The following is a 25,270-nucleotide window of genomic DNA, read 5'->3' as shown; positions in this document are numbered from 1 at the left end:
CTCCAGCCACCCCATACCAGAATGCGGAGTCCCACCAGATTTGAGGGGGTTAGAAAGGCAGTTCTCTTCCTTAGAGGGCTTGGTGGGCAGAGGTGGATTTCTCTTGCTTTTTGAGGGTGTTTGTTTTTACCTTCCTCTCATCTCTTCCTGCTAGAGCAGTGGTGGTGGGCCACCTGCACCCGTTAGGGCAATCTGCTGGCAGGCTGCCAGTTTGTTTACATTTGCACGACCGCCCGCATCTTCCAGTGGCCACAGTTCGATGTTCCCAGCCAATGGGAGCTGCGGGAAACGGTGCAGGCTGCAGGGATGTGCTGGCCACCGTTTCCCACAGTTTTCATTGTCCGGGAACGGTGAACCACGGCCAGTGGGAGCTGCGGGCAGCCGTGCAAATGTAAACAAACTGTCTGGTAGCCCGCCAGCGGATTACCCTGACGGGCTGCAGATTGCCCACTACTGTGCTAGAGTGGTTAGGCCTGGGCTCTAACGATCTGGGGCTAGGGAGCACCAGGTCTGGGGGAGAAGGTGGGTCGGAATGCCCAGAATCAGAATGGGACCTTATGCAGAGCTCCATCAGATGTCTTCAGAGTCAGAATTCACAGGATTGTTGTGTTCAAGCTGGAAAAGAATGCAAATCTCATACCTGAAAAGAGTAAATAAGAAACACCCTGAGGCAATATAAGCAAGAATCATGGGGATCACTAGCTGGGAAGACCTGGGGGTAGGCCAAACAGGACTTGAAGCTAGGTATCCTGGGCATACTAGGTGGATAGCACAGAACTTCTAATCCCCAAAACACCATCTAAACCACGGGTTTTCAACCTTTTTCTCTCTGAGCTCCCCCAACAGGTCTATAAAAAAAACTTCACAGCCCACCTGGGCCACAACAACTGTTTTTTTGCATATCCGTAGATTAAAAGCCAGGGCCGGCATTAGGTGGTAGCAAGCAGGCAATTGCCTGGTGCCCTGCAAAGCTCAGTTGCTTGGGCTTCAGCTTTGGCCCTGGGCCCAGCGAGTCTAATGCTGGCCCTGCTCTTTGGTTTATTTTGGCAGCCCCCTGAAACCTGCTCACAGCTCCCCAGGGGACCCTGGACCACTGAACTAAACTACACACTAAAACTAGTTAACTATACAAAATAAGGTAAACGATTTACAGCAAAAACCTGATTAGGAAGACAGGAACACTAGCAAAGCTGCGGACACTGAGGAGTTAAGTATTGGACCACGAGCAGTAGAGAGGAACTGAGGAGGTGGTTGGCCCATCCCACATCTTATGCTCTCTGTTTTGAGCATGAGGCAGCACAAGTATAAACTATCAGACACTGCTAATGAAGAATCTTCTGGTCTTGGGTGCATGCGCATGCACACCAAATATTTTCAGGCACTACTACTCTAAGAACCACCCTCTCACCTCCCACTTCTAGATATTCTTCCTTCCACAGGAAAATGTAAGTTCAAAGGGAAATCTACACTTAGGATGGTAGTCCTGAAATGTATGTAATATTATTTAAAGAGCGTAAGGACTTTGGAAAGAGAAGTTTCATATCTGGATTGGATGGTTTCTGAATAATTATACCCTGAAAAGCAGTGGAAGGCAAGACTACAACTAGAAAAAATGTAACCAGGTGTCCTGAAAAAAGAAATAGTTCTAAAGTTCAGAGAAAGTTCTTAAGCTTAGATCTCAATCTTTTTCATCCGGAACCTTCTTAGCAGATAGACTCCAATAAAGAGCAGAGGGAGGGTGGGCTGGTAGCACAAGTGAATGCAGGTGGAGATTGAGAGAGGAAGCTGGTTTACCTTTCACCCTGTCCACAACTCTAACAAATAAGTGTGCTGAGGATCTAAAGGGCCTGCTCTGGTCCAAGTAGAAGGCTAAAGCTCTCCTCACATAAAACAAATGAAGCTTCTGCTCATCTATGTGTGTGTAAGGCTTCAGGAAAAATACTGGCAAATAAATAGCCTCATTAATGTGGAAATTGGAAATCACCTTGGTCAAGAATTTTGGGTGCAGGCAGAGGTAAGCTTTATCCTTATGGAAAAGTGTATAAGGAGGCTCTGAAAACTGGGATCTCAATTCACCCACTTTCCTTGCTGAGATCACTGCAACCAGAAATGCCACTTTCATAGAGAGGTGGAGTAGGGAGCAATCCATGAGAGGTTCAAAGGGAGGCCTCATTAATTTTGTTAGTGTGAGTTTGAGATCCTATGGGGAAACAGGTTCTCACACCTAAGCATATAACCTGTCCAACCTTTTTAGAAATCAAATAGTTATGGGGTTGGAAAAAAGCAATTACTCATAGGAGGGTGGAATGCTGAAATTGAAGAGAATATCTCAGATCCAACATGCTTAGGGACCCAGCAATCCGATGCGATGCGAGTCTAAGCACAAAGAAAATGGGACAGATGATCAGAAAAATATGCACAGGAATAAATTGGTCTATAAGTACTGGTATGCCACCCTTGACATATCTATCCAAAAGCATATTTAGACTGGACTGCCGGTTGAGAGAAACTTGTGGTTGTAGATGAGGAGTGCAGTGGTTGCCTCCTGTAATTCCTCCTCCTTTTTCTCAGCAGGTTTTGGGGCCGAGGAATAAAACACTGATATCTGACAGTCTGCTGAGGCCAGAATCACTTCCTCTGTCGCTGGTGTGTAAATTCCAAGCAATTTCAGTACTGCCCTGGAATCTTTCAAGCTATGCAGCCTATTGTCCATTTTTTTCTGAAAAGGATGGACCTACAAATGTCAAATATTGGATGGCCTGCTGTACTTCAGGAAGGAGACCAAAAGACCCTGGCCACACAGATTCCGTTGCTCCATTCCTTAACTACAGCCTACGGCCAGCTTATCACCTTCGTGCTAAAGAAACCTCCTGTCTACTACCTTTGTTGTACAGCCAAGTTCAGGTTCACAAGAAGCAGCCTGGTAAAATACTGAGAAAAGCTCCGTAATCCAAAGCAGGACTGTCAGCTAAAGAAAATGCTTTCCTAATGGAACTATAAGCTCTGCTCATAGGAATCATTTGCTAGAAGACGATGGTTTCCCTGACTACTGTGGAACAAGATGGGAAGGAAAGAGAAAGTCTTGCAGCAAAGCTTGCTAAAGAAATGGACATTATAACTCTTCTAAGGAGGTCCTTTCTATGGCTGGCAGACCTGGCCTCAATTCTAGGTTCCTCAGCACAGCTACAGCCCCGCCCCCCAATACACGCAGCCTGTTATTCTAGCTCCCTGCATGTCTCCTTATAAACCTGAGCCTACTCCTTATCTTCCGTCCTCTGTTTCCTTCCACGCACCGTCCCCCTGCCCCCAGGCATTCCTCTGCCCTCCCACTTGTAAGCACTTGAAAATGTCTACATACTATTTTAAAAAAAAATGTGTAGAAATTTCAAACTATTTCCGTGGAAGAGGATTTCATAAGACTGGGAGATGGATGGAAGCATGTGGTGTGTTGCATGCAAGGGTCCAGGAAATAAAAAATTAACAAAGGAGGTTGGAAAGGGGTGTGTGGATATGAATAGGCACACACAATGCCCTACCTCTGTCTCCATCATTTATTTTTATGTGTAAGATGGGCATGAATTTGTCAGATGCATAGTGGCCTATGCTGAGAAGGGGGGGGGGGGCGCGGCGCATATAGGTGTATAGGGATCTTCATAGGGAGGGGTGGTACACACAGCAATGAACTGGGACACAAAGGAAAAGTCTTCTCCACAAAAATATTGACTACTTCACATTTTGTGTTTTCAACATAAATGCTTCACACCCGCATTCTGACACAATGCAGTCAACCTGTGGAATGAGTTGCCAGGAGACGCTATGAAGGTGAAAACTACAAATGGATTAAAAAAAGAATTAGATAAGGTCATGGAGGATAGGTCCATCAATGGCTATTAGTCAAGATGGTCAGGGATGCAAACCCATGCTCTAGATGTTCCTAGGCCTCTGACTGCCAGATGCTGGGACTAGACGACAGGGGATGGATCATTTGATGATTGCTCTATTCTGTTCATTCCCTTTGAAGCAGCTAGTATTGTTGGAGAGACTCTAGCTGAGTAAAAAGTGATCCTGCACAATGTCATTACGGCACTATATACGACATGGCCCAAAAAACCTGACATTAGCATGATATCACTTTCTGGGGTACAATCCAGACCAGAGAGAGGTTGTGTCACTGCCTGGCCCCTAACCCTGAGTGCCTCACAATGCTTTTCTGTTGTAGCACCCAACCTGGGCCACTCACAAACAGCCTCACACCTTGAATGTCTGTGTATAGCTACAGCCCTGGCACAGCAGCTCTGACCCTAACAGCCTGTCAGCAACAGACCAGTCATACTCTGGCTTCCACCAGCCATGGTTACTACTGGCAGGGTGGCCCCCAACAAACTCCAAGTCTCAAATTTTCCCCAAAACATGTGTTCTGCACTGTTCAGCTCTCTCTTGTAAGGGATCAATATTCGACAGTTTGCTATATTTTAACTAGAGTTACCCAAACTGTTCAGTTTAAACACAATACTGGATTAGTTTTGATTAAAAATAAGAAGTTTATTTAACTACAAAAAGATAGGTTAAGTGAGTACAAAAATAAGGCATTAAAGGCAAAAATGGTTACAAGAGAAAAAGATAAAATGCTTTCTAGTAGCGAATACTTAACAAGCTAGACTTGGTTCAAGGTAAAATCCTTATCACAGGTTCCCAGCAACATTGCTGACCAAATTATCAGGTCATGATCACCCCTAAAATCAAAGGGCTGACCCTTATGTCTTCTTAGTGAAAGAGAGAGGGAATTACACCTTGGGGTGTTTTTGTCCCCTCACTTTTATAGTCCAGTCAGCCTTTGAAATGGATTCTATTCAAACAGTAAAATTGGTGGTGAAGGTGGCTCCATGCTCTTTCTTCTCCCCTGTGTATGCTGAAACGCAGATTTGCCTTGTCTCTTGCCATTTCCCCCTCTTGCTGTCTCAAGGACTGTTTACTACTTATATGTAAATTGAGGAAAACACATTTTTTGTTTAGAACTGTAACAATTTTTGCCTAGTCAGGGCTGTGTGGGTTTGAACCTGTGCTATCATAAAGGAGGAATTCATAACTTACATATAATGTTGCCACATACATTTCACCATATTATTGACTAGCAAGTTATTAGTTTTCAAATAGAACAAGCAATATTTTATGAGTGCCAGAATGCTGTTTAAATTGTGTCTGAATAGGTTTTGGTACAACTATTCATTTATTTTTGCATACTGCCATGATCACAGCTAACTGGGTTCTACCCCAAGGCATTCAGCACATATTATGTTAAACAACAATAATCTTGGCTTTTTTGGTAAGAATGGGAAGAGACCAGGTACATGCTTTCTATTGTTTGTTTTTCACTATAGGGTGCAATTTTAAGTGATTTTAATTAATTTTATTTAAAATTAGATTTATCTATTTTCCCTCTAATATCACCACTATCCACCATTTCCATTCCTTGACTTCAATGGGAGCTGGAGAAAACTACCTCCTGTAAAAAAAATCAGGCCATCCACTCTTATCACCCTGCCCAGAAATTATGATAAATGGGAGCAGGTCATGGTTCAGTCAGTATGAGACAGGTCCCTTGAATATTCATTCTCAAAGTGCAAAACTGTTTCACAGTGGAAGCCAGCAAAGCCAATCTCACTAGCTACATTTAAAGACCCTCTCCACATCCCATTTGCCTGACTGATCTTCTTGGGCTCCCTCTTTTTTGTTTATATATTTCCACACTGCTTTTGGGGTTTTTTTCCTAGTTCAAAATTATTTTGGGCTTGGGGACACTACTTGTGTATGGTATTTGAGTGGATGTATTTTCCGACCAATTTTTAGTATTTAATCTTTATTTGTATTGCACTGATGCGCCCAAGAGGTGCTGCAGAAATTATCTAAATAAAATGTTTGTCACTTTGTCCTAGGTTCATACCTCTATAATAAGGAATCCTAAAATGATCATTATTTAAATATAATGTAAAAATCAGCTGACTTCAGTAGATCAAAGATCTTTAGTGAAATACAACATTAAACTTTAATTGCTGTACCTCTCTTCTACAGTGCTATTTATGGTTAAATTTATGATCAGATTAAAAAATGTAACACTTTTCCCAGGCTATTTACCTTTACTGAACTGTGTGCTATTTGCCATTTGACTAAGTTAACGATCACACAATGATAATGTCAAGGCCTCGGAAATTATTATATGGTAGTGCAGACTTGCTGCTATCTTATCAAGAGCAATAAATATTTCCTGCTAAAATCAGAGTGTTATGCAATTTCTTCAAAATGTGCACATTAACCAAGCAACCTGAAAAAACACCCGGCGAATTGAGCAACTTTTAAATGAAAGCTTCTCCCTACCACCGCCTCATCACTGCACTCCCCCAAAGAAACATCACATTTAAGAACAAACTTTCAAACCAGAACATTTTTAGACATTCTCAAAATTGTTTCTAAATCTGCATACATTTGTGCCTAGATACTGGTTAGTTCGATGTCAAACTCACTTTGTGGGTGCATATAGGTACACATTCAAATTTATGTACACAACTATAGGCTGCACTCAAGTATTAGGACCTCAACCTTCAAGAAGATAAAATACATAATGACTTAAGTTACACCGCTGGCTATTTTAATTTAGTATTTGCCCTAGAGTTTTATATTTTCAAATGTCACAATTAACTTTATTATAATTATAAATTATTTGTACAGCAGTAGCAAGCAGGAACCTCAGTCATGGACCAAGACCCTGGTGTTCTAGGCACTATACAAACACAGAACAAAGAAGGTCCCTACCCCAAAGAACTTACTTTAAAATTCTAGGAGATTTTGGATGTTAAACCACCTGAATTGGTTGGTATTTTGTTCCTTTTTCAAATAGATACTGATGGACATTATCAGGGTAAACGTGTGCATTTTGGATGTCATGTGGCTCATATCTAACTCACTTCTGTGTAACCATTAGGTTCTCTATACTTAAGTTGGCATCCTCGAGTGAGAGTTATTAACAAAAACAAGTCTCTTCAACACACTGACTCATGGTTCAATATTATATTAATGAATTCAGTATATGATTAAAGAAACAATACTTTGTTCAGGAAAATGCTAGCAAAAGGAAAAAAATTTTGCAATCTCACAAAAAGGATAACTAAAGAATGAGTTATACGTGCACAGCAAAAACTGAAAATGCATTTTTTCTTTCTGAGATTTAAAACCATCAGATACAAGAAAATGCTAGATAAATTTGTCTCGATAATATTTGCCACATACCTAAAATTTTCAGAGCCACATTTTGTCAAGAATTTCTACATAAAACTACAGCAGTTTGTTCTTCCTTCTCAATCTTTTCCTTAACATTTTTTTCTTATCTCCTATTTGGGTCTCTCTTTTCAGGTCTCTCAGATTAGTTCTTCTATTTTAAATACTGGGCTTTTTACTGGATTATTTTGTTTCTTTACAGAATTCCTCCTTTCGTCTTCCGTCAAGGGTTTTATTCTCTGTTTTAGACTTTTCAGTAGTCCTTCCTCTTCCCTTTATTATTTCTTCTCTTCTTCATTTGATATTAATTGGTATTTCATCACTCTAGTTCTTTCCTGCAACTAGGTTTCTGATCTCTTCATTACATCTCACTTCACTCAGCTTCTATCATGTACAAGCAGTCAATTTACCTAAAGACATCTTAGACACCTAAAGAGACCCTTCCTCCCCAGTCTTCAACCAATATGGAACACCAAAACATTGCTATCCAAAAAGGTTCTCTCATCTTCCTCCCATAATCATACACCAAGGTCAGGTTAAAAAGTAACCCTTTGAAGTAGAGTTGGGAGATGTTTGAAGTGTGGTTCTATTCAGAGCGCAACTTGGTAATAAGTGATTCATGGAGTTCAGTGTTTGTCATCTCTGATTCAGATGAAAACAGTTCAGTTTAAAAATAAGTTTTTAAACAGTTAGACTTGTAAACTCAATATGGACCTGAAGATAAAACAGAGTTTCTTTCTGGCTCACATGTCAACAAGAAGATTCTGCAGGCAGAGATATCTCAACAACTCAGTTGATCATGCACAAGAATGAACATAATTTTGTTCACTCTTCTAGAATTGTATTGGTTCTCCAATGCTGACAAAACCAAACATTAGTAAAACTTATTTTAGTCAGTAAAATTAACAGTTATGATTCTGAATACACATGGAAAGCAGATTAGTTGATTAAGAAGCATCTTTTTTATTAAAAGCAGGTTCAGGTACAAAAAAAGGAACCTAACAATTAGGGCTGTCAAGCAATTAAAAAATTAATTGCAATTAATTGTGTTGTTAAACAGTAATAGAATACCATTTATATACATATTTTGGATGTTTTCAACATTTTCAAATATATTGATATCAATTACAACACAGAATACAAAGTGTACAGTGCTCACTTTATTTTTGATTACAAATATCTGCACTGTAAAAAACAAAACAGTATTTTTAAATTCACCTAGTACAAGTACTGTAGTGCAATCTCTTTATCATGAAAGTTGCACTTACAAATGTTGAATTATGTACAAAAAATGACTGCATTCAAAAATAAAACAATGTCAAACTTTAGAGCCTACAAGTCCACTCAGTACTACTTCAGCCAATTGCTCAGACAAATCAGTTTGGTTACAATTTGCAGGAGATAATGCTGCCTGCTTTTGTTTACATCACCTGAAAGTGAGAACAGGTGTTCGCATGGCACTGTTGTAGTCGGTGTCGCAAGATATTTACATGCCAGATACATTAAAGATTCATATGTCCCTTCTTGCTTCAACCACCATTCCCAAGGACGTGTATCCATGCTGATGACGTGTGTCAATGTTTTGGTCGATAATGATCCAAAGCAGAGTGGACCAACGCACGTTCATTTTCATCATCTGAGTCAGATGCCACAAGCAGAAGGTTGATTTTCTTTTTTGGTGGTTCGGGTTCTGTAGTTTCTGCATTGGAGTGTTGCTCTTTTAAGACTTCTGAAAGCATGCTCCACTCCTCATCCCTCTCAGATTTTGGACAGAACTTCAGATTCTTAAACCTTAGGTCGAGTGCTGTAGCTATCCTTAGAAATCTCACATTGGTACCTTATTTGCACTTTGTCAAATCTGCTATGAAAGTGTTCTTAAAATGAACATGTGCTGGGTCATCATCCGAGGCTGCTCTAACATGAAATATATGGCAGAATGCAGGCAAAAGAGAACAGGAGACTGTAATAGTCCGGTGCAGGGGTCGTGCCCTCTCAGGGGCCGTCGGGAGCCAGGCCGCCTCACTACACGGTCCGAATCAGGTCTCGGGTTTTGAGCGTCTTGGGGTTCCGCCCCTCCGGCAGGGGCTAAGCCAAAGGTATACGGCCTCTGCAGTGGGCTACCGCCCTCCGTCAGGGCTAGGCAGCAACCCTGGTCTGGGCTCCGGTTCTCACCGCCGGAGCTGGGAATTACAAAGTCAGTCAAGCCCACACGCTAGCTCAGGGTGGGCAACACACAAGAGTCCAAGGGGGCTCAGAACCTTCCTGCAGGCTGAGAGCTAACGTCGTCAGTAGCTAAGGCCCGGCCCTCAATCAGGACGGGGCAGCAGACAATAGTCCAAGGGGCTCAGAACCTTCCTGCAGGCTGAGCACTAACAGAGTCAGTAGGCCCAAGCCCTTAGTCAGGGCGGGGCAACAAACAATAGTTCAGGGGACTCGGGTCCGTGGATCAGGCGCTGAGCACTAACAACTCAGGACGCCCCAAGCCCTTAGTCAGGGCGGGGCAACAAACAATAGTTCAGGGGACTCAGGTCCGGGTAGCGGGAGCTGAGCACCGACAAAGTCAGGAAGCCCAAGCCCTTAGTCAGGGCGGGGCAACAAACAATAGTTCCGGGGGGGGCTCAGGTCCGTGTATCAGGAGCTGAGCACTATCAAACTCAGGACGCCCCAAGCCCTTAGTCAGGGCGGGGCAACAAACAATAGTTCAGGTATGAGGCCGGAGCGCTGGAGGCTGCCACCCGTAAGTGGGGTGGCAGGGGGGACACAGGCCCACCCACTCCACTGTGTCCCAGCCCGGGGCCCTAAGAGCGGCAGTCAGTCTGCCGCTATGTCGGTGGGGTCCTGACCGCAACACACCGACATTGGCTCGTCCTCTGTTGTAACCAGACTGGGGTCAGCTACCCCCGGGCTACTTTCCATCTCCCCCTCCATTGGTACCTGCTCATCGCTGGGCTCAGCAGCGGGGTCCCACACCATGGGTTCCTCAGCTCGCAGAGGGTGGTCTGGGTCAGGCTGCTCCTCCGGTCTCGGGTCAGGGGGGCGCTCGGGCCCCCCCTCGGGGAACCTTGCTCGGGGAAGGCTCGGCCAATCCACTTCGGGGTACCTGGCTCTGGGGAGGCTCGGTCCGTCCGCGTCGGGGTACCTGGCTCTGGGAAGGCTTGGTCCGCCGGCGTCCGGGTACCTGGCTCTGGGAAGGCTCGGTCTAGCCGGAGCTCGCACTGGCACGTCTGTCCTCTCCGGCCACTGGGCCCCAACTGAGTGCTGGGGCCTGGCTTTTATACTTCCTGTCCCGCCCCTTGACTTCCGGGGGGCGGGAACAGGTGGCAGTGGCTCCGCCCACTTGGGTGCCTGTTCAGGCTCCTCTCTCTCAGGGGCCGTCGGGAGCCAGGCCGCCTCACTACAGAGACATATAATTCTCCCCCAAGGAGTTCAGTCAAAAATTTAATTAACGCATTTTTTTTAAACAAGTGTCATCAGCATGGAAGCATGTCCTCTGGAATGGTGGCCGAAGCATGAAGGGGCATACAAATGTTTAGCATATCTGGCACGTAAATGCCTTGCAACGCCAGCTACAAAAGTGCCATGCGAACGCCTGTTCTCACTTTCAGGTGACACTGTAAATAAAAAGCAGGCAGCAGTATCTCCTGTAAATGTAAACAAACTTGTTTGTCTTAGCGATTGGCTGAACAAGAAGTAGGACTGAGTGGACTTGTAGGCGCTAAGGTTTTACAGTGTTTTGTTTTTGAGTGCAGTTATGTAACAAAAAAAATCTACATTTGTAAGTTACACTTTCATGATAAAGTGATTGCACTACAGTACTTGTATGAGGTGAATTGAAAAATACTATTTCTTGTTTATCATTTTTACAGTGCAAATATTTGTAATAAAATATAAAGTGAGCACTGTACATTTTGTATTCAATGCTGTAACAGAAATCAATATATTTTAAAATGTAGAAAAACCATCCAAAATATTTAATAAATTTCAATTAGTATTCTATTGTTTAACAGTGAGATTAATCTTTTTTAGTTAATCGCGTGAGTTAACTGCGATTAATCGACAGCCCTACTAACAATACTTGGACAATCTAAGTATTATACCTACATGAACTTCTGTTTCATTGAAGAAATTTAAGTAGTTCCATTTTTATAGTCACTTTTCCAAGGAAAATAATTTCAGACACTTGCCATAAGAACTGAAAACTTTAAATAAAAACTTTCTGGTACCCATCTTTTGAAACAGCCAGTTGCAAGACTTGAGATGGGTATAGTTAAATACAAGTCTCTGAACCAATAATATTTCCTGGCCAGAAATAAATGACTTTGGCTTTTGGACAGCCATAATCTAACAAGGAGCAAATAAATTATCATCTTTCTGCCCAGTGGGTATCTTAAAGCTTCTCCAACTGGAAAGATTCTTCTCCTGGAAAGTCTTGAGGTGGAAGTATGTACTCACAGGATCTCCATTAAAACTTTTGTATTTGAGTCCATGAGAGGACATATGGAATTTCTGATTCCGCTAAAGGCATAATTTCCATCAGGGAAGAGTTGCTTGTCAGATATTTTGCTATCCGTATGTTTGTCTCAACTTTTCCCCCAAACTTGCAGAACGTACTCCCCAGACTTGGTTTACCATATTACTACACATTCTATTTTGTATTCTTGTTCAAATCCTTTCATAAGCCCCATTTTACCATAACACACACAAGTAACCAGTCAATCAAAACATTTTTATTTTAAGAAATCTTTTATAAGAGAAGAAAAAGACAAATTAAAGCTGTATACAACCATGACATATCTTGGCCAAACCAACAAGTAATCCTGTGACTGTGATCCATCTTTCCGCTTTCCGGAACCAGTGAGTCTCTCCTCCTAGGAGGCCAGTGTTTGAGAGAGGAAGGGAAGGAATTCTGCAAGGATTTCAATGTGTTGGCTCCGCAGGGCATTTTGGTGCCCTCTCATTTAGCTTCCTGCACTCCTGCACTGATGAGATGAGCCACTGAAAATTGGTAAAGGCAGGATTGGAGTGGTGGCCACATGATCCACAGTTGTTCCTCTGATCCCTGCAGGAGCTGCTTGAGGGCACCACTGTGTCAGGATCCAGTAAGAAACACCAAACAGAAGCAGGGAGTTGCTACTAGAGAATGACTACTGTTCAGGTGGCTCTAGAGCTCTTCAAATGCAGTCATTCCATAAATGGTCCTGCACCGGGTTGCACCCGTGGTGGAGATCTTTCAAGATCATAGTTCATACTTGGCGCTATTTTGGGGAGAGAGAACAGCTGATGGCAGAAAAGATGTCAGGACTGCCTATCTGCAGCCTGGAACATTATCCAAAAATCTGGAGTGGTACTGGAGACTGAAGAAGAGGTGACAAGGTTTCTATTTCTACACAAGAAGTGACAGTGTTCAAGGTAATTCTTGAAAGTAAATGGAGTTTCAAATGTAACAACTGTATTGTACTGAAAGATACAGAAGATATTGTTATCACAACTGGGACTACACCAACAGTAGATAGTCTACGAGTCATGGGGAAGCGTGACAGCATATTAGATACATGTACACAATTAAAGCTATATTCCTTGATTCCAAAGGCCAACTATAACAAGAAAGTGAATTTAATAAACCTCAGATGTCATCTTAAACCCTCCAAAAACGCCATCAAAATGTCTTTCCATTTTACATGCACAGTGCAACAGATGCACAAGGTGGAAGGTTAAGATGGAATGAAGGCAATGTTAAGATGGTTTGAGAGACTTGGACTATGCATTTCCACACTTTCTAATGTTTGCTTTTGGATTAAGTGTAAATTTAAATTTGAATTTTTAGCCCACGAAAGCTTATGTCTAAATAAATTTATTAGTCTCTAAGGTGCCACAAGGACTCCTCGTTGTTTTTGCAAGTTTTCAATGTTTGTTTTTAAAAAAAACATCTACTATGTGTCAAGGCCTTTCTTCCTTTTTGAAAAACTTACAGATACAAGCTTAACTTTAGGTTAATTGAAGAGTTTTGTTTTGCTTTGCTTTTTTTGGAGGGGCAGAGCACCTAGGAATATATTTTTTAATGAATAGCACCTATACACAACACCAAACGAGATACTCCAGGTGGATATTTTTGTCCATCCAGCACTACTTCTAAGTATTGATATGCTTTATAATTCAGTATCTAAGAACTGGCTTTTAAAATATGCAGTCTTGCCAGGCAAATAACAAAGGTGAGGTTGGATAGTATCACAAACAAGTCATTAATAGAAGGAGCTTATATACTGCCTTTCAGGTCAAGCTAAAAAGTAACTAGCATATTAAAATTAGTTTCATGACAATTTCCAAAGTGCATTCCTTGATCAGAAAACCCGATAAGGCTAATAATGAATACCCAGTGCATATCAGTATGTGGCAACCACTTATTCCAATCTAAAAGGCAACACTGAACTGAAATACAGTGTGCATTTTGTACCCCTTTTTATTAGAGAGAAAGCCTTGAGACTCTTGCTCCAGTGCAATAAAAAGGCATCATTTGGGAAATAAAAACCTTCCCTTCCTGGAGCAGAATTAGTGACATTTGATATTTATTCTATTGGACAGCTCAGAGATTGAGATGATTCCTTTGAGTGAAAGAACCCTTCTTGGGAACATTTATATTGGACACTTATCATAGTTCATCATCCACAAGAAAGACAAACAGCAAAGATGAGTTGTATGAGGACCATGCTATTTCCAGAGCTGGAATGCTTCCTGATACATTTTGTGGTCAATTGATATAATAGTGCAATAGCATTCTCCATTGAAACCTGGATCATGCTTTTTTTTTTAATACAGCTTACATAGGGAGAAGAGGCTTTAACAAGATGAGAATTGCTTTTAGCTCCAAACATTTGTGAAGTCTAGCTTCTTTAGATTTCCATGGCCTTGCATGATCAGATCATCAAGACTATGGGCTCAAGTTAAGGGGAAAAAGGAGGGGAGGGAAGGCATACCTGCTCCTGACCTGCCATCTTGTACTCCAGAGTCTAAGATTTTTTTTTTTTAAGTCTCTCTCAAAAAAAAAGGCAAAAGTATAAGCCAAATGTAGCCAATGAAGGGATGTCTGCCTGAATTTGGAGAGGCCAAAACAGTAGTTTTGAGAGAGGCATAAACTGTCTCTGTTCATCTCACTTAGGTGTTAGCTCAGATGCCCAAAGATAGTTAATACTGGCATTTAGTTATTTCACTGCTGATCAAGGCATATAAGAAAAAGGAGGATTTTATTATGAAGGTCTTTTATATAATCTGCTGAGGGTGACATCTCATTTTGGCACAAGTGGGTGGCACTATGAGATTAACAAAGACCAGCAGAGCATTCAAACCCTACTTAGGTGGAGCCAAGCCAAAGGTGCCCAGTGATCATATTTTGCACATCAGCACAATCCTCTGTGAATGGCATCTAAAAGTAAGCAGAGCTTAGTTTGTGGGCAAAGCGTGGAAGAGTACTACTACCTTTTAAAACTCCTATTCAACTGCCATCAAACATTAACCTAAAGCAGTGACACGCAGATAGGTCTTTAATGTATCTCCTGCAGCATGATATTAAAATACTGTGTGATTTAATTATTAACCAATCTAAGTTATTAACCAATCAGGACACTTTTACTATGTTATTAACCAATTGTAGAATACTTGGCCAGTCATTCTGCTGAATGAGATATAGACAGGCAGACACACAGTAGATGCTTGTTTTCAGCAACACCTTTTAAAAGCAACTGCCACTTATGAGCAACATTTCCCGAGAACACTTTCCGCACCATAAATTGTCCACTCAGTAATAGCAACACAGCCGCAGCATAAGAGTGATGTTGTGATGTCACATCCAGGGGTGGAGATTGGGGGGGACATGTAGGGGTGTGGCTCCCCCAGACTGCATCTTTCCACTCCCGTCAACTTTGGCCCTTCGGCATAGCTCCAGGACACACAGCCCTGTCCACTTGCCCTGCCTGACAGAGCCTGCAAGGAAAGCATGTGTAGGAGGGAGGGTCTCGAAGAGAGGGATTTGGTGGGGGGGCGAGAGGGGGCGGCGCAGCAGAGGCACAACTGGAAGGTTTCCTCCTCCCTTCCTCAGCGTCTGGCTTGCAGGCAGGTGGGGTGTATGTGTTATTTTGCAGTAAGGGATACCAGGGACACCCCCCCATGCACTGAGCTGTCCTCCATCTTGGCAGCAGGTGGCAGGGTGTGGGTGTGCTGTTTTGCATTGGGGGTCGAGGACCCCCTTCCCAGGACACTGACCAGTCCCCTTCTCCCCTCCACTATCCATGCTAGGAGCCACCCCCCACTCCTATTGCAGGCTGTGCATGGTGCCCTCCCCACACATCCATCCCTCACCAAGGTGGAGCATGAAAGCTGCCAGTGGGAGCATCCTCAGTCTTTCCCTGGCAGCTGGGCTCGCTCAGCCGTTTTGCTGACTGGGGGGCTCCCCTGCCAAACCCAAAGTTCCCCTGCCCCATTCCCCAAACCTTGGGGTTCCTCCATCCTGCAACATGGCTGCCCCATCCCTTCCAAAACACACTTCATATGCCACAGCCTACCTAACCCCCTCCACCTCTCCATGAGCCATCTGTCATCAATGTCCTCCACCTTAGACCAAACTGGTATTGCTATCATCCCCCTCACCCATCTGCCCCAGGGTTCTCTGGGGCTAAACTCTTGGTCTGACTGGGGTAATAGGTTCTGTCTCCTTCTCTGTCCCCTCATCTCTCCCCAGCTGGAGGGGGTGCTCTCCCACCTGCTGCAGGAGAACCTGGCCCTGCAGGCTGTGCTGACATGGTGGCAGTCCCAGGGCCAAGGGGAATGTGCTGCACCTGCCACCAGTGAGTGTTAACACCAAGGAACCTCAGCCATCCGCCCACATCAGTGCCCCTGGGGGGCAGAAGCCAGAGGCACCTTGCTTATGGTAAGAGGAGGGGACATGGAGCTTTGGCTTGATTGGGCGGGATGGGGAAGGGGTGAGGTCACGGCTTTTGCCTCTGGCTCTGCAAGGGAAGAGATATTGGGCAGCAATGGGTGCACTGCCTTTGGTGTACTATTTTACAGTATCAGAAAAAGCAGGCTGTCTTTGGTTAGACGACACTCCCAGAACAGCACCAGCCGCTTAGGAGCAACATTGCAAAGGGCACCAATATGTTGCTACTAATGGGCATCTACAGAGTGTCTGTGTGCGTGAGGAGAGAGAGAGAGTAAATGAAACAATGAATTCACACACTGAGTCTCTTATGGGTCTCTTTTGGATAATTGATCAACCAGTCATTAAGGCATAGGCGCCAACTATGTAGGTGCTCCAGGGCTGGAGCACCCACAGGGAAAAATTAGTAGGTGCTCCCACCCACCGGCAGCCAAGCTCCACCCTCCTTGCCATCTGAGGAAGGCCACTACCACCACCATGCACTTTGTGAAAAACCAGGCCAAAGACAGACAGGCCGAAGAGAAGAGCAGTGAATTGGTAGTGGGTTTTGTTTACAATACACCTGAGAAATCTTCTGTGGCCATGGAAGAGAGAAATGTGAAAGACGTCTTTTAAGTTGAGGGCGGTGTACCAGTCCACTGGATCCAGTGAGGGAATGATGGAGGCCAAAGAGACCATGCGGAACCTCAGTTTCTTGAGATCTCCGTTGAGAACATGAAGTTCCAGAATGGGCCAAAGGCCCCTCTTGGCCTTCGAGATTAAGAAATATTGGGAGTAAAACCAATTCCCTCTCAAGTCTTACAGAACCTTCGCTATGGCACCCATCCGTAGGATGGACTGCACCTTCTGGGTGAGGAGTTGCTGGTGAGAAGGGTCCCTGAAGAGGGACGTGGATGAGGGGTGGGCAAGAGAGGTGGACGAAAACTGAAAGGTATAGCCGACCGTCACTGTATTTGGCACCCAGCGGTCCGATATTATGCAGGACCACACTGGGCTGAAGTGGGCCAGACGGTCCAAAAATAAAAGGGAGGCCGGATCTGAGGTGGGAACTGGTATAGTGCCCTCGGGTGCACCTTCAAAAGGCCTGCCTGGGCCCACCGGAGTACCCGTGTGATCACAGCTGGGAGGTTGAGGTGGAAGAAAGCAGTTGACATGGCTTGTAACCTCTCCTTTTCCTTTTATAGGGTTTCTGTCTCAGACCTGGAGCTGAGAAGTGTGATAGCTGTTGGGACCTGAAGTGCTTCCTCTAAGCCGACAGAGCATAGTGACCCAGGGCCCTTGAGTCCTTCAGGCCATGAAGTCTTGTGTCTGTCTGTTCTGAGAATAATGAGGAGCTTTCAAAAGGGAGGTCCTGAATAACCTGCTGAACCTCATGAGGAAGTCATAGAATCATAGAATATTAGGGTTGGAAGGGACCTCAGGAGGTCATCTAGTACAACCGCCTGCTCAAAGCAGGACCAATTCCCAGCTAAATCATCCCAGCCAGGGCTTTGTCAAGCCTGACCTTAAAAACCTCCAAGGAAGGAGATTCCACCACCTCCCTAAGTAACCCATTCCAGTGCTTCACCACCCTCCTAGTGAAGAAGTTTTTCCTAATATCCAACCTAAACTTCCCCCATTGCAACTTGAGACCATTACTCTTTGGGCTCTGTCATCACTGAGAACAGTCTAGATCCATCCTCTTTGGAACCCCCTTTCAGGTAGTTGAAAGCAACGATCAAATCCCCCCTCATTCTTCTCTATTGCAGACTAAATAATCCCAGTTCCCTCAGCCTTTCCTCATAAGTCATGGGCTCCAGTCCCCTAATCATTTTAGATGCCCTTCACTGGACTCTTCCCAATTTTTCCACATCTTTCTTGTCCTGTGGTACCCAAAACTGGACACAGTACTCCAGATGAGGCCTCACCAATGCCAAAAAGAGGGGAATGATCACGTCCCTCAATCTGCTGGCAATGCTCCTACTTATACAACCCAAAATGTCATTAGCCTTCTTGGCAACAAGGGCACACTGTTGACTCATATCCAGCTTCTCGTCCACTGTAACCTTTAGGTCCTTTTCTGCAGAACTGCTGCCTAGCCACTCGGTCCCTAGTCTGTAGCAGAGCATGGGATTCTTCCGTCCTAAGTGCAGGACTCTGCACTTGTCCTTGTTGAACCTCATCAGACTTCTTTTGGCCCAATCCTCTAATTTGTCTAGGTCCCTCTGTATCCTATCCCTACCTTCCAGCGTATCTACCACTCCTCCCAGTTAAGGTCATCTGCAAACTTGCTGAGGGTGCAATCCACGCCATCCTCCAGATCATTAATGAAGCTATTGAACAAAACTGGCCCCAGGACTGACCCTTGGGGCACTCCGCTTAATACCAGCTGCCAACTAGACATGGAGCCATTGATCACTACCTGTTGAGCCTGATGATCTAGCCAGCTTTCTATCCACCTTATAGTCCATTCATCCAGCCCATATTTCTTTAGCTTGCTGGCTAGAATAGGTTGTTGAATAAGTCTTGAGGACTGAAGCCAAGAGCTTTGCCTCATGGTGACAGCACAGGCTATCGTCCTGGCTGCTGCGTCGGGTGCATCCAGTGCCGCCTGGAGTGAGGTCCTGGCCATATTCTGACCCTCATCCAAGAGGGCCGAGAATTCCTACCTTGAGTCCTGAGACAGAGCGTCTTTGAACTTGGCTAAGGAGTCCCACAGACTTAGTTGTATCTCCCCAGTACGGCTTGCTAGTTTGAGATAGACTCCAAAAACCACTGAGAAGAAGCAAGAGAGGTTGTTCCAGCAACTGTCACAGGCAATAAGGAGGAACTGAGAGGGTGTGTGGCCAGTGGTGCCCCTTATACCAGCACATGAGCACGTGGCACCAGAGGTCGCTAGAGTTAGCCTGATAGATACCACTGAGGGAAAAATTTCCGGCAATGATGCACGTGGCACTTACGCACCTATTGTGGAACGGACATGAGCAAGCACTCAAAGAAATTCCTCGTCATCATCACTTGGTATGGGTGGGGCACTTGTTGAGATAGGCGGAGACTCCCTTGAAACTGGGGCAATGTCCAGAGATCAAGAAATCCTCAGTACTGAGAAGATGATATTGAATAAAGGAGATTCAGGTGTCTTTGCTACTGCCAGATCCTGAGAGAATCGAAACTCTTGCATTACTGATTGATATTGAGGAGGCTGCCTGGGCAGAAGTAACTGATGGTACCGAAAGTTTTGTGTGCTCCAATAAGTGATCAGTAGGTGTTGGTCTGGTCTTTTGCAGTGCCAAATGAGGGGCCTGGTAGACTCTTTCGATACTGGTTTAGAATAACTGGTTTTCTTCTCCCTACCACTCTGATCTCCAGATGGTACCGATCTTCCAGAGCTGGAACCCTTAGAGTCCTTGGACTTTCTGGTGCTCATGGTACCTGAGGAACCTACAGCCTTGTGGGTACCAAGCTGGAGACCGGTAGATGCCAGTGGTAGGAGGGGGTAGGTGCCAAAGACTGCCTCTTTGAGGTAGATTCTCTATTTCAAGGGCTTGAAGCCCACTTCCTAGAGTCCTTTTGAGAGGATTCCAGAAATTTACTCTTCAATGCTCTAGGGGAGTGCTGCACTGAGGAGGTTGAGGCAATTAACTTGCTCAGAGACTGTTGTAAGGGGGGTCCCCTGGCAAGAGTCAGAAGCCGGTCCAAGCAAGACAAAGCTTAAGTTCCCAGTTCTTTCTGACTCTAGATTTTAATGCCAGGAAGAAATTACACTTTTGGGCAACATATGACTCCCCAAGGCAATGGACACACTGGGAGTGCCTGTTATTCACCAGGATCGTCTCTGGCATGAAAGGCAGCACTTAAAACCACGTGTACCCTCCCAGTGTTTAAGTTCCCCTGAGGGGGAGAAAAAAAGACACATGAAAGGACAATGGTCCTTACACTAAAAACTATATATATGTATGTGTGTGCGTGCGCATAAGTTAACACTAACTAGTAGATAAGAGAAAAATATAGTTGAGGTTAGCTCTATTTGGACACTGCTGAGGCGGTTGAGAAGGAACAGAGAGGGTGGTTTGCCTGCCTAGCTCTATATAGCTACATTGCAGAACACAAGGCTGCATGTGGTGAATGCATGGCTGAACTGGCACTGCTACCTAAAATCTCCAATGTGAGACACATGGGATGCATGTGCACCTAGAATGGAGCATCCACAGGGACACTACTCAAAGAACACATAAATTAGTGACTACCTGTGAAAAGTTTGGTCTGGCATCACATAGGAACTCTGTGGTAGAGGCAAGGATAGAATCCAATTCTTCAAGGCAGCATTCATCTACCCTTAATCTTGAAACTGTCCTCTTCCTGCATTTTCCTGCCTCATTCACTACATACCTTCCAACTTCTACAACAAATGAGGCAAAGGCCTGATAGACACAGACTCTTCCACTACAAAACCTTGATTCATGCTGAGAGCAGATCCATCTTGTGCACCGAATGAGGATGGGGTCCAATGGAAAAAATATGATATGATCATGCAATGATGTATCATAATACATACATACCTACAAAGGGGCCAAATTGCAACCTTAATTCTGGCATTTCCTAACATAAGTGCTTGACATTACAACTTTAAAAGGATGTTGTTGTCCGTGTTGTTATAAAAAAATGTAGTTTTTCTTTACAAAATGCAGATGCCTATGAGAAAGACTAATATAGAGAATTAGAATAAATCCCCAGGCGTACAAAGCTTGAAAACAGAGAGGGGAAATTAATTTGAACTCACTTTTCATTTACTGTCTCATCCTTACACAACGTAAGATAGAGAAGGGCCAGCAATAGGTTACTTTTTCAGTTAATTTTATTATTAAACATGATATGAATGCAAAACCCACAGTATAACAAATTTGTCATTTTCTTTATCCTCAATTTATATTACCATGTAAAAGAATTTAAATAGTTGCATACACTCAATTAACTGATGAGATTTTTTTCATGACTCACTCTGGTCAATATTGTTGCATGACAAAGCCAGCATGCCTATTGCCCACAACAACCCAAGTGAACAATAACGCATAGAAATAGAGTAACAGCATATGTCAGACAACAGAGAAATAGCAACATTATCAGCAATGTTGTTATAGCCATGTTGGTCACGGGATATTCGCGAGACAAGGAGGGCGAGGTAATATCTTTTAGTGGAGCTCTTCTTTGGGTCAGCTCTGTGTAGCTGGAAAGCTTGTCTCCTTAACCAACGGAAGTTGCTCCAATAAAAGATATTACGTCACCCACCTTGTGTCTCTATTTTCAGCAATATCACATCACTGAGACACCAAGAAAAAAAAATACTATAATGTCTCAAGTAATGGTGAAAGGCAGTGCTTCTCAAAGTTGGGCCGCCGCTTGTGCAGGGAAAGCCCCTGGCGGTCCAGCCCAGTTTGTTTACCTGCCGCGTCAGCAGGTTCGGCCGATCATGGCTCCCACAGGCCGCGGTTCACCACTCCAGGCCAATGGGGGCTGCAGGAAGTGGCGCGGGCGAGGGGCATCCTGGCTGCCCTTCCCACAGCCCCCATTGGCCTGGAGCGGCGAACCGCGGCCAGTAGGAGCCGCGATCAGCCGAACCTGCCGACGCAGCAGGTAAACAAACCAGCCCAGATCACCAGGGGCTTTCCCTGCACAAGCGGCGGCCTGGCTTTGAGAATCACTGGTGTAAGGAATGGCAGAGATGGCCCATACCTCTCACTACTTCTTTTGTTGCCTCCCCAAATCGTAGAAGAAAATCATTCAGGTGAGATGGAGAAAGAGTCTAATAGTTTCCTCACTTCAAGACTGCTCCTATTAGGGCAAGGAGGTTCCCAGAACCTGATCCTTCCCCATGCCTGCTCCTTGAGTTTTACACGTGGTCTTTAATGATATCTCCATTAACAGTTTAAGACTAACAAATGAAATATTTTACCGGCAAACAATACTGGGATTGGCATTCCTTGACAGAAGTAGTTCCACGGTCTTCAAAATCTGCTCCTCTGAAGCACGTGCAGTACATGCAGCCATCAATACAGTATACTGATCTGAATTGAAAATTACAATTGGAGGATTGTGATGTCAACAAATAGTGTACTCCGTGTAACAATCTGAAGCAGAGGGTTTTTAACATTATTACATCTTTACAATAGTTCAGACAGATTCTCAAGTTTGATAAAATCAAGTATTTGGTCTTTGGAAACGACAGAAAGATTTGGGGATATTCCACTCAGTGAAGGTAAATGAAGCCATTAAGACAGATGAAATCACCCAAGAAGAGGAAGGAGAAGCCACTGAGGAAGACAATGAGATAGTAATTGAAGAGTAGGAAAAATCCAGGACCAAGCTTAAAAAATAATCAGGCATATTAAGTGGTCTTATTTTCAAAGAACTGAACACTTTTAGGACATATAGGTGAATTTAAGGATAAGGAAAGTAACAATTGTCTTCTACAGAACAGTGGTTCTCAACCATGGGTATGTGTATTCCTGGGGGTACAGAGGTCTTCCAGGTGTTACATCAACTCATCTAGATACTTGCCTAGTTTTACAACAGGCTACATAAAAAGCACTAGTGAAGTCAGTACAAACAAAAATTTCATACAGACAAAATGAGAAAGTAAGCGTTTTTCAGTAATATGTGCTGTGACATTTTTGTATTTTTATATCTGATTTTGTAAGTAAGTAGTTTTTAAGTGAGGTGAAACTTGAGGGGTACGCAAGAGAAATCTGACTCCTGAAAAGGGAGTCTGAAAAGGTTGAGAACCACTGCTATAGAAAGCACAGAATTTTGAAACAAAGAATGCATTTCGAAACAAAGTAACTACACAAAATGAAGTTTCCAACAAGTCATTTTTCAACTTCCATGAGCAGAAAGATAATGCAGTTGATTAATATATTGATTTTAGTAATGCATGTGATACAGTGGCTGACAAAATCTTATCCAAAACGTATATAAATCGGATACCAACACTGACACATTGACTGAAAGATGGCAGAAGGACTTAAACAAAGGGCAATGATAAACCTACCAATTGGGGGATGGGGGTTTGGTATTTACAGGTGTATTGGACAGATTAGGTTTGGGTATTTATTTAACATTCAAAAGCTAAAAACTGAATTTTATTAACATGCTGATTCTAAATTTAGTTAATAAATCTGGGAAAAACATTCTGAAATACAAATATTCAAAAGGAAGGAGAAACCTGAAGAGCAATACTGCTGAAAGAGAGCTTGGAGTGATGGTCGGTATAAAATTAGGTACGTGTCAGTGCAATGTGACTGCAAAAAAGGCCAAAGCGCTTTTGTGACTCAAACACAGCTATCATGTCCGATCAAAGAACACATCAGTTTTAGGTGCCACTACACATGGAATACTACGTTCAGTTCTAGGTACCTCATTACCTGAAAGATAGAATAACTGAAAGATTTCAGAAGATTGCAAAATTATTATTAGGGGTAGGGGCAAGGGACTGACTTGTGAAGAACATAAGTAGGACCCTACCAAATTCATGGCCATGAAAAATGTACCATGGACCATGAAATCCGGTCTTTTATGTGCTTTTACCCTATATTATACAGATTTCATGGGAGAGACCACATTTCTCAAACTGGGGGTCCTGACCCAAAAGGGAGTTGATGGGGGAATCACAAGGTTATTTTAGGGGGGGCTGGGTGGCTGGAGAGTGGTGGCTGTTGACTGAGGGCCCAGCTCTGCAGCAACACAGAAGTAACAGTGGCAATACCATACTATGCCATCCATACTTCTACTATGCCAGCTACCACCGCTCTCCAGCTGCCCAGCTCTGAAGGCAGCGCCGCTGCCAGCAGCAGCGCAGAAGTAAGGGTAGCAGTACCGCAATCCCCCCACAACTCCTTTTTGGGTCAGGACCTCTACAATTACAACACTGTGCAATTTCAGATTTAAATATCTGAAATCATGACATTTATTATTTTTAAAATCTTATGACCGTGAAATTGACCAAAACGGACCGTGAATTTGGTAGGGCCCTAAATATAAGAAAGCATCTCAACTTACTAAAGACAAACCATGATGGGGAAGATGTGGGTTTCACTCCTTTAGCATAATGCCAGAAATAATTTTCAGAGTTCTGCATTTTTCATGTAAAAAACTTATAAAAGCAAAAGTGAGACAATGGGTAAATATGATTTCGTACTAAGGGTAGTCTACACGTAGTCTAGAGATATCATGCATAATACCCTCAATTCACACACCACTCCCCACTGACATCAATGACAGGTTTGCACTAAGATGAAAGGTAAAATAAGACCTTTATACAGTAATTAAACTTTGATATAATAAATGTATTCAGTACTTGTCAGTCACATTCAGCATTACTCAGTGGGAAAATTATTGTTTATATTACCATTACATCTATGAGCTTTAGTCATGGAAAATATGCTTACTTCAGGATCTCTGCCATTTGATTCTCTTCCCCATTCTCTTCTGTCTGATATCTAGCTTCCTTCTTCCCTATGCATATCCGTATTCCCACATACACACCCCTTGGGCACCACTGTAATGCTACTAAGATCAGCAATAAGAGCAAATTTTAACATTTATTACCATCATTGGCCTTTCTACTTAACAACCAATTAATGAATAGAAGTTGTGGAAGTTCTTTTTGAACTTTCTACAAGCTCAAAAAGATTTATATTCAGTTCAGCATTGGATGGTTACCTTTGCAACCACTAGGGCTACAATCTATATGATAAGATTCCAAGAAAGTCACTCTTTGTGTCAATCGCCTAAAATATCTGCTGAGTCAGCATGAAGTGATGGATGATTGAACAAAAATAGCTCTCAAAGTATCACCAGATTCTACCATCCCTGGGTTTCATGGTCTGTTACCATTCAATTTTTAAGTTCTCAGCCATTTTGACTTTACAAATTACACCTGTGCAGTGTACAGCTACAGTAATGCATGTATCTATGCCATGCCAAGTGTCTTAGGCCACTGTAAGATCAGAGATAACGAAACAAATCACCTCCCTTACTCTACAGCTAATTTGCATGCAGCAATTTCATTGGTTCTATGAACAAGACTGCACAGATGTTGGA

At 43.5% G+C, this 25,270-nt stretch overlaps 1 protein-coding gene across 3 annotated transcripts in view; it reads right to left on the bottom strand.

The window, feature by feature from the left end:
- The window catches only part of ASZ1 (ankyrin repeat, SAM and basic leucine zipper domain containing 1), a 97,416-nt gene that overhangs the window by 52,254 nt on the left and 19,892 nt on the right, over window positions 1–25,270 (bottom strand). For 2 of the 3 annotated variants that reach the window (XM_034768808.1, XM_034768814.1), the window contains one exon: window positions 22,125–22,236. The exons of the other annotated variant lie outside the window; for it this stretch is intronic. In XM_034768808.1, the coding sequence (XP_034624699.1) occupies window positions 22,125–22,236 (112 nt within the window). The remainder of the gene's footprint in view (window positions 1–22,124; window positions 22,237–25,270) is intronic. 3 annotated transcript variants of the gene reach the window in all.

Source organism: Trachemys scripta, chromosome 1, assembly GCF_013100865.1.
Source record: "Trachemys scripta elegans isolate TJP31775 chromosome 1, CAS_Tse_1.0, whole genome shotgun sequence".
Classification (NCBI taxonomy): Eukaryota; Metazoa; Chordata; order Testudines; family Emydidae; genus Trachemys; species Trachemys scripta.
Note: the sequence above shows the minus strand (reverse complement) of the source record. Positions and strands in the feature narration are given on the sequence as shown.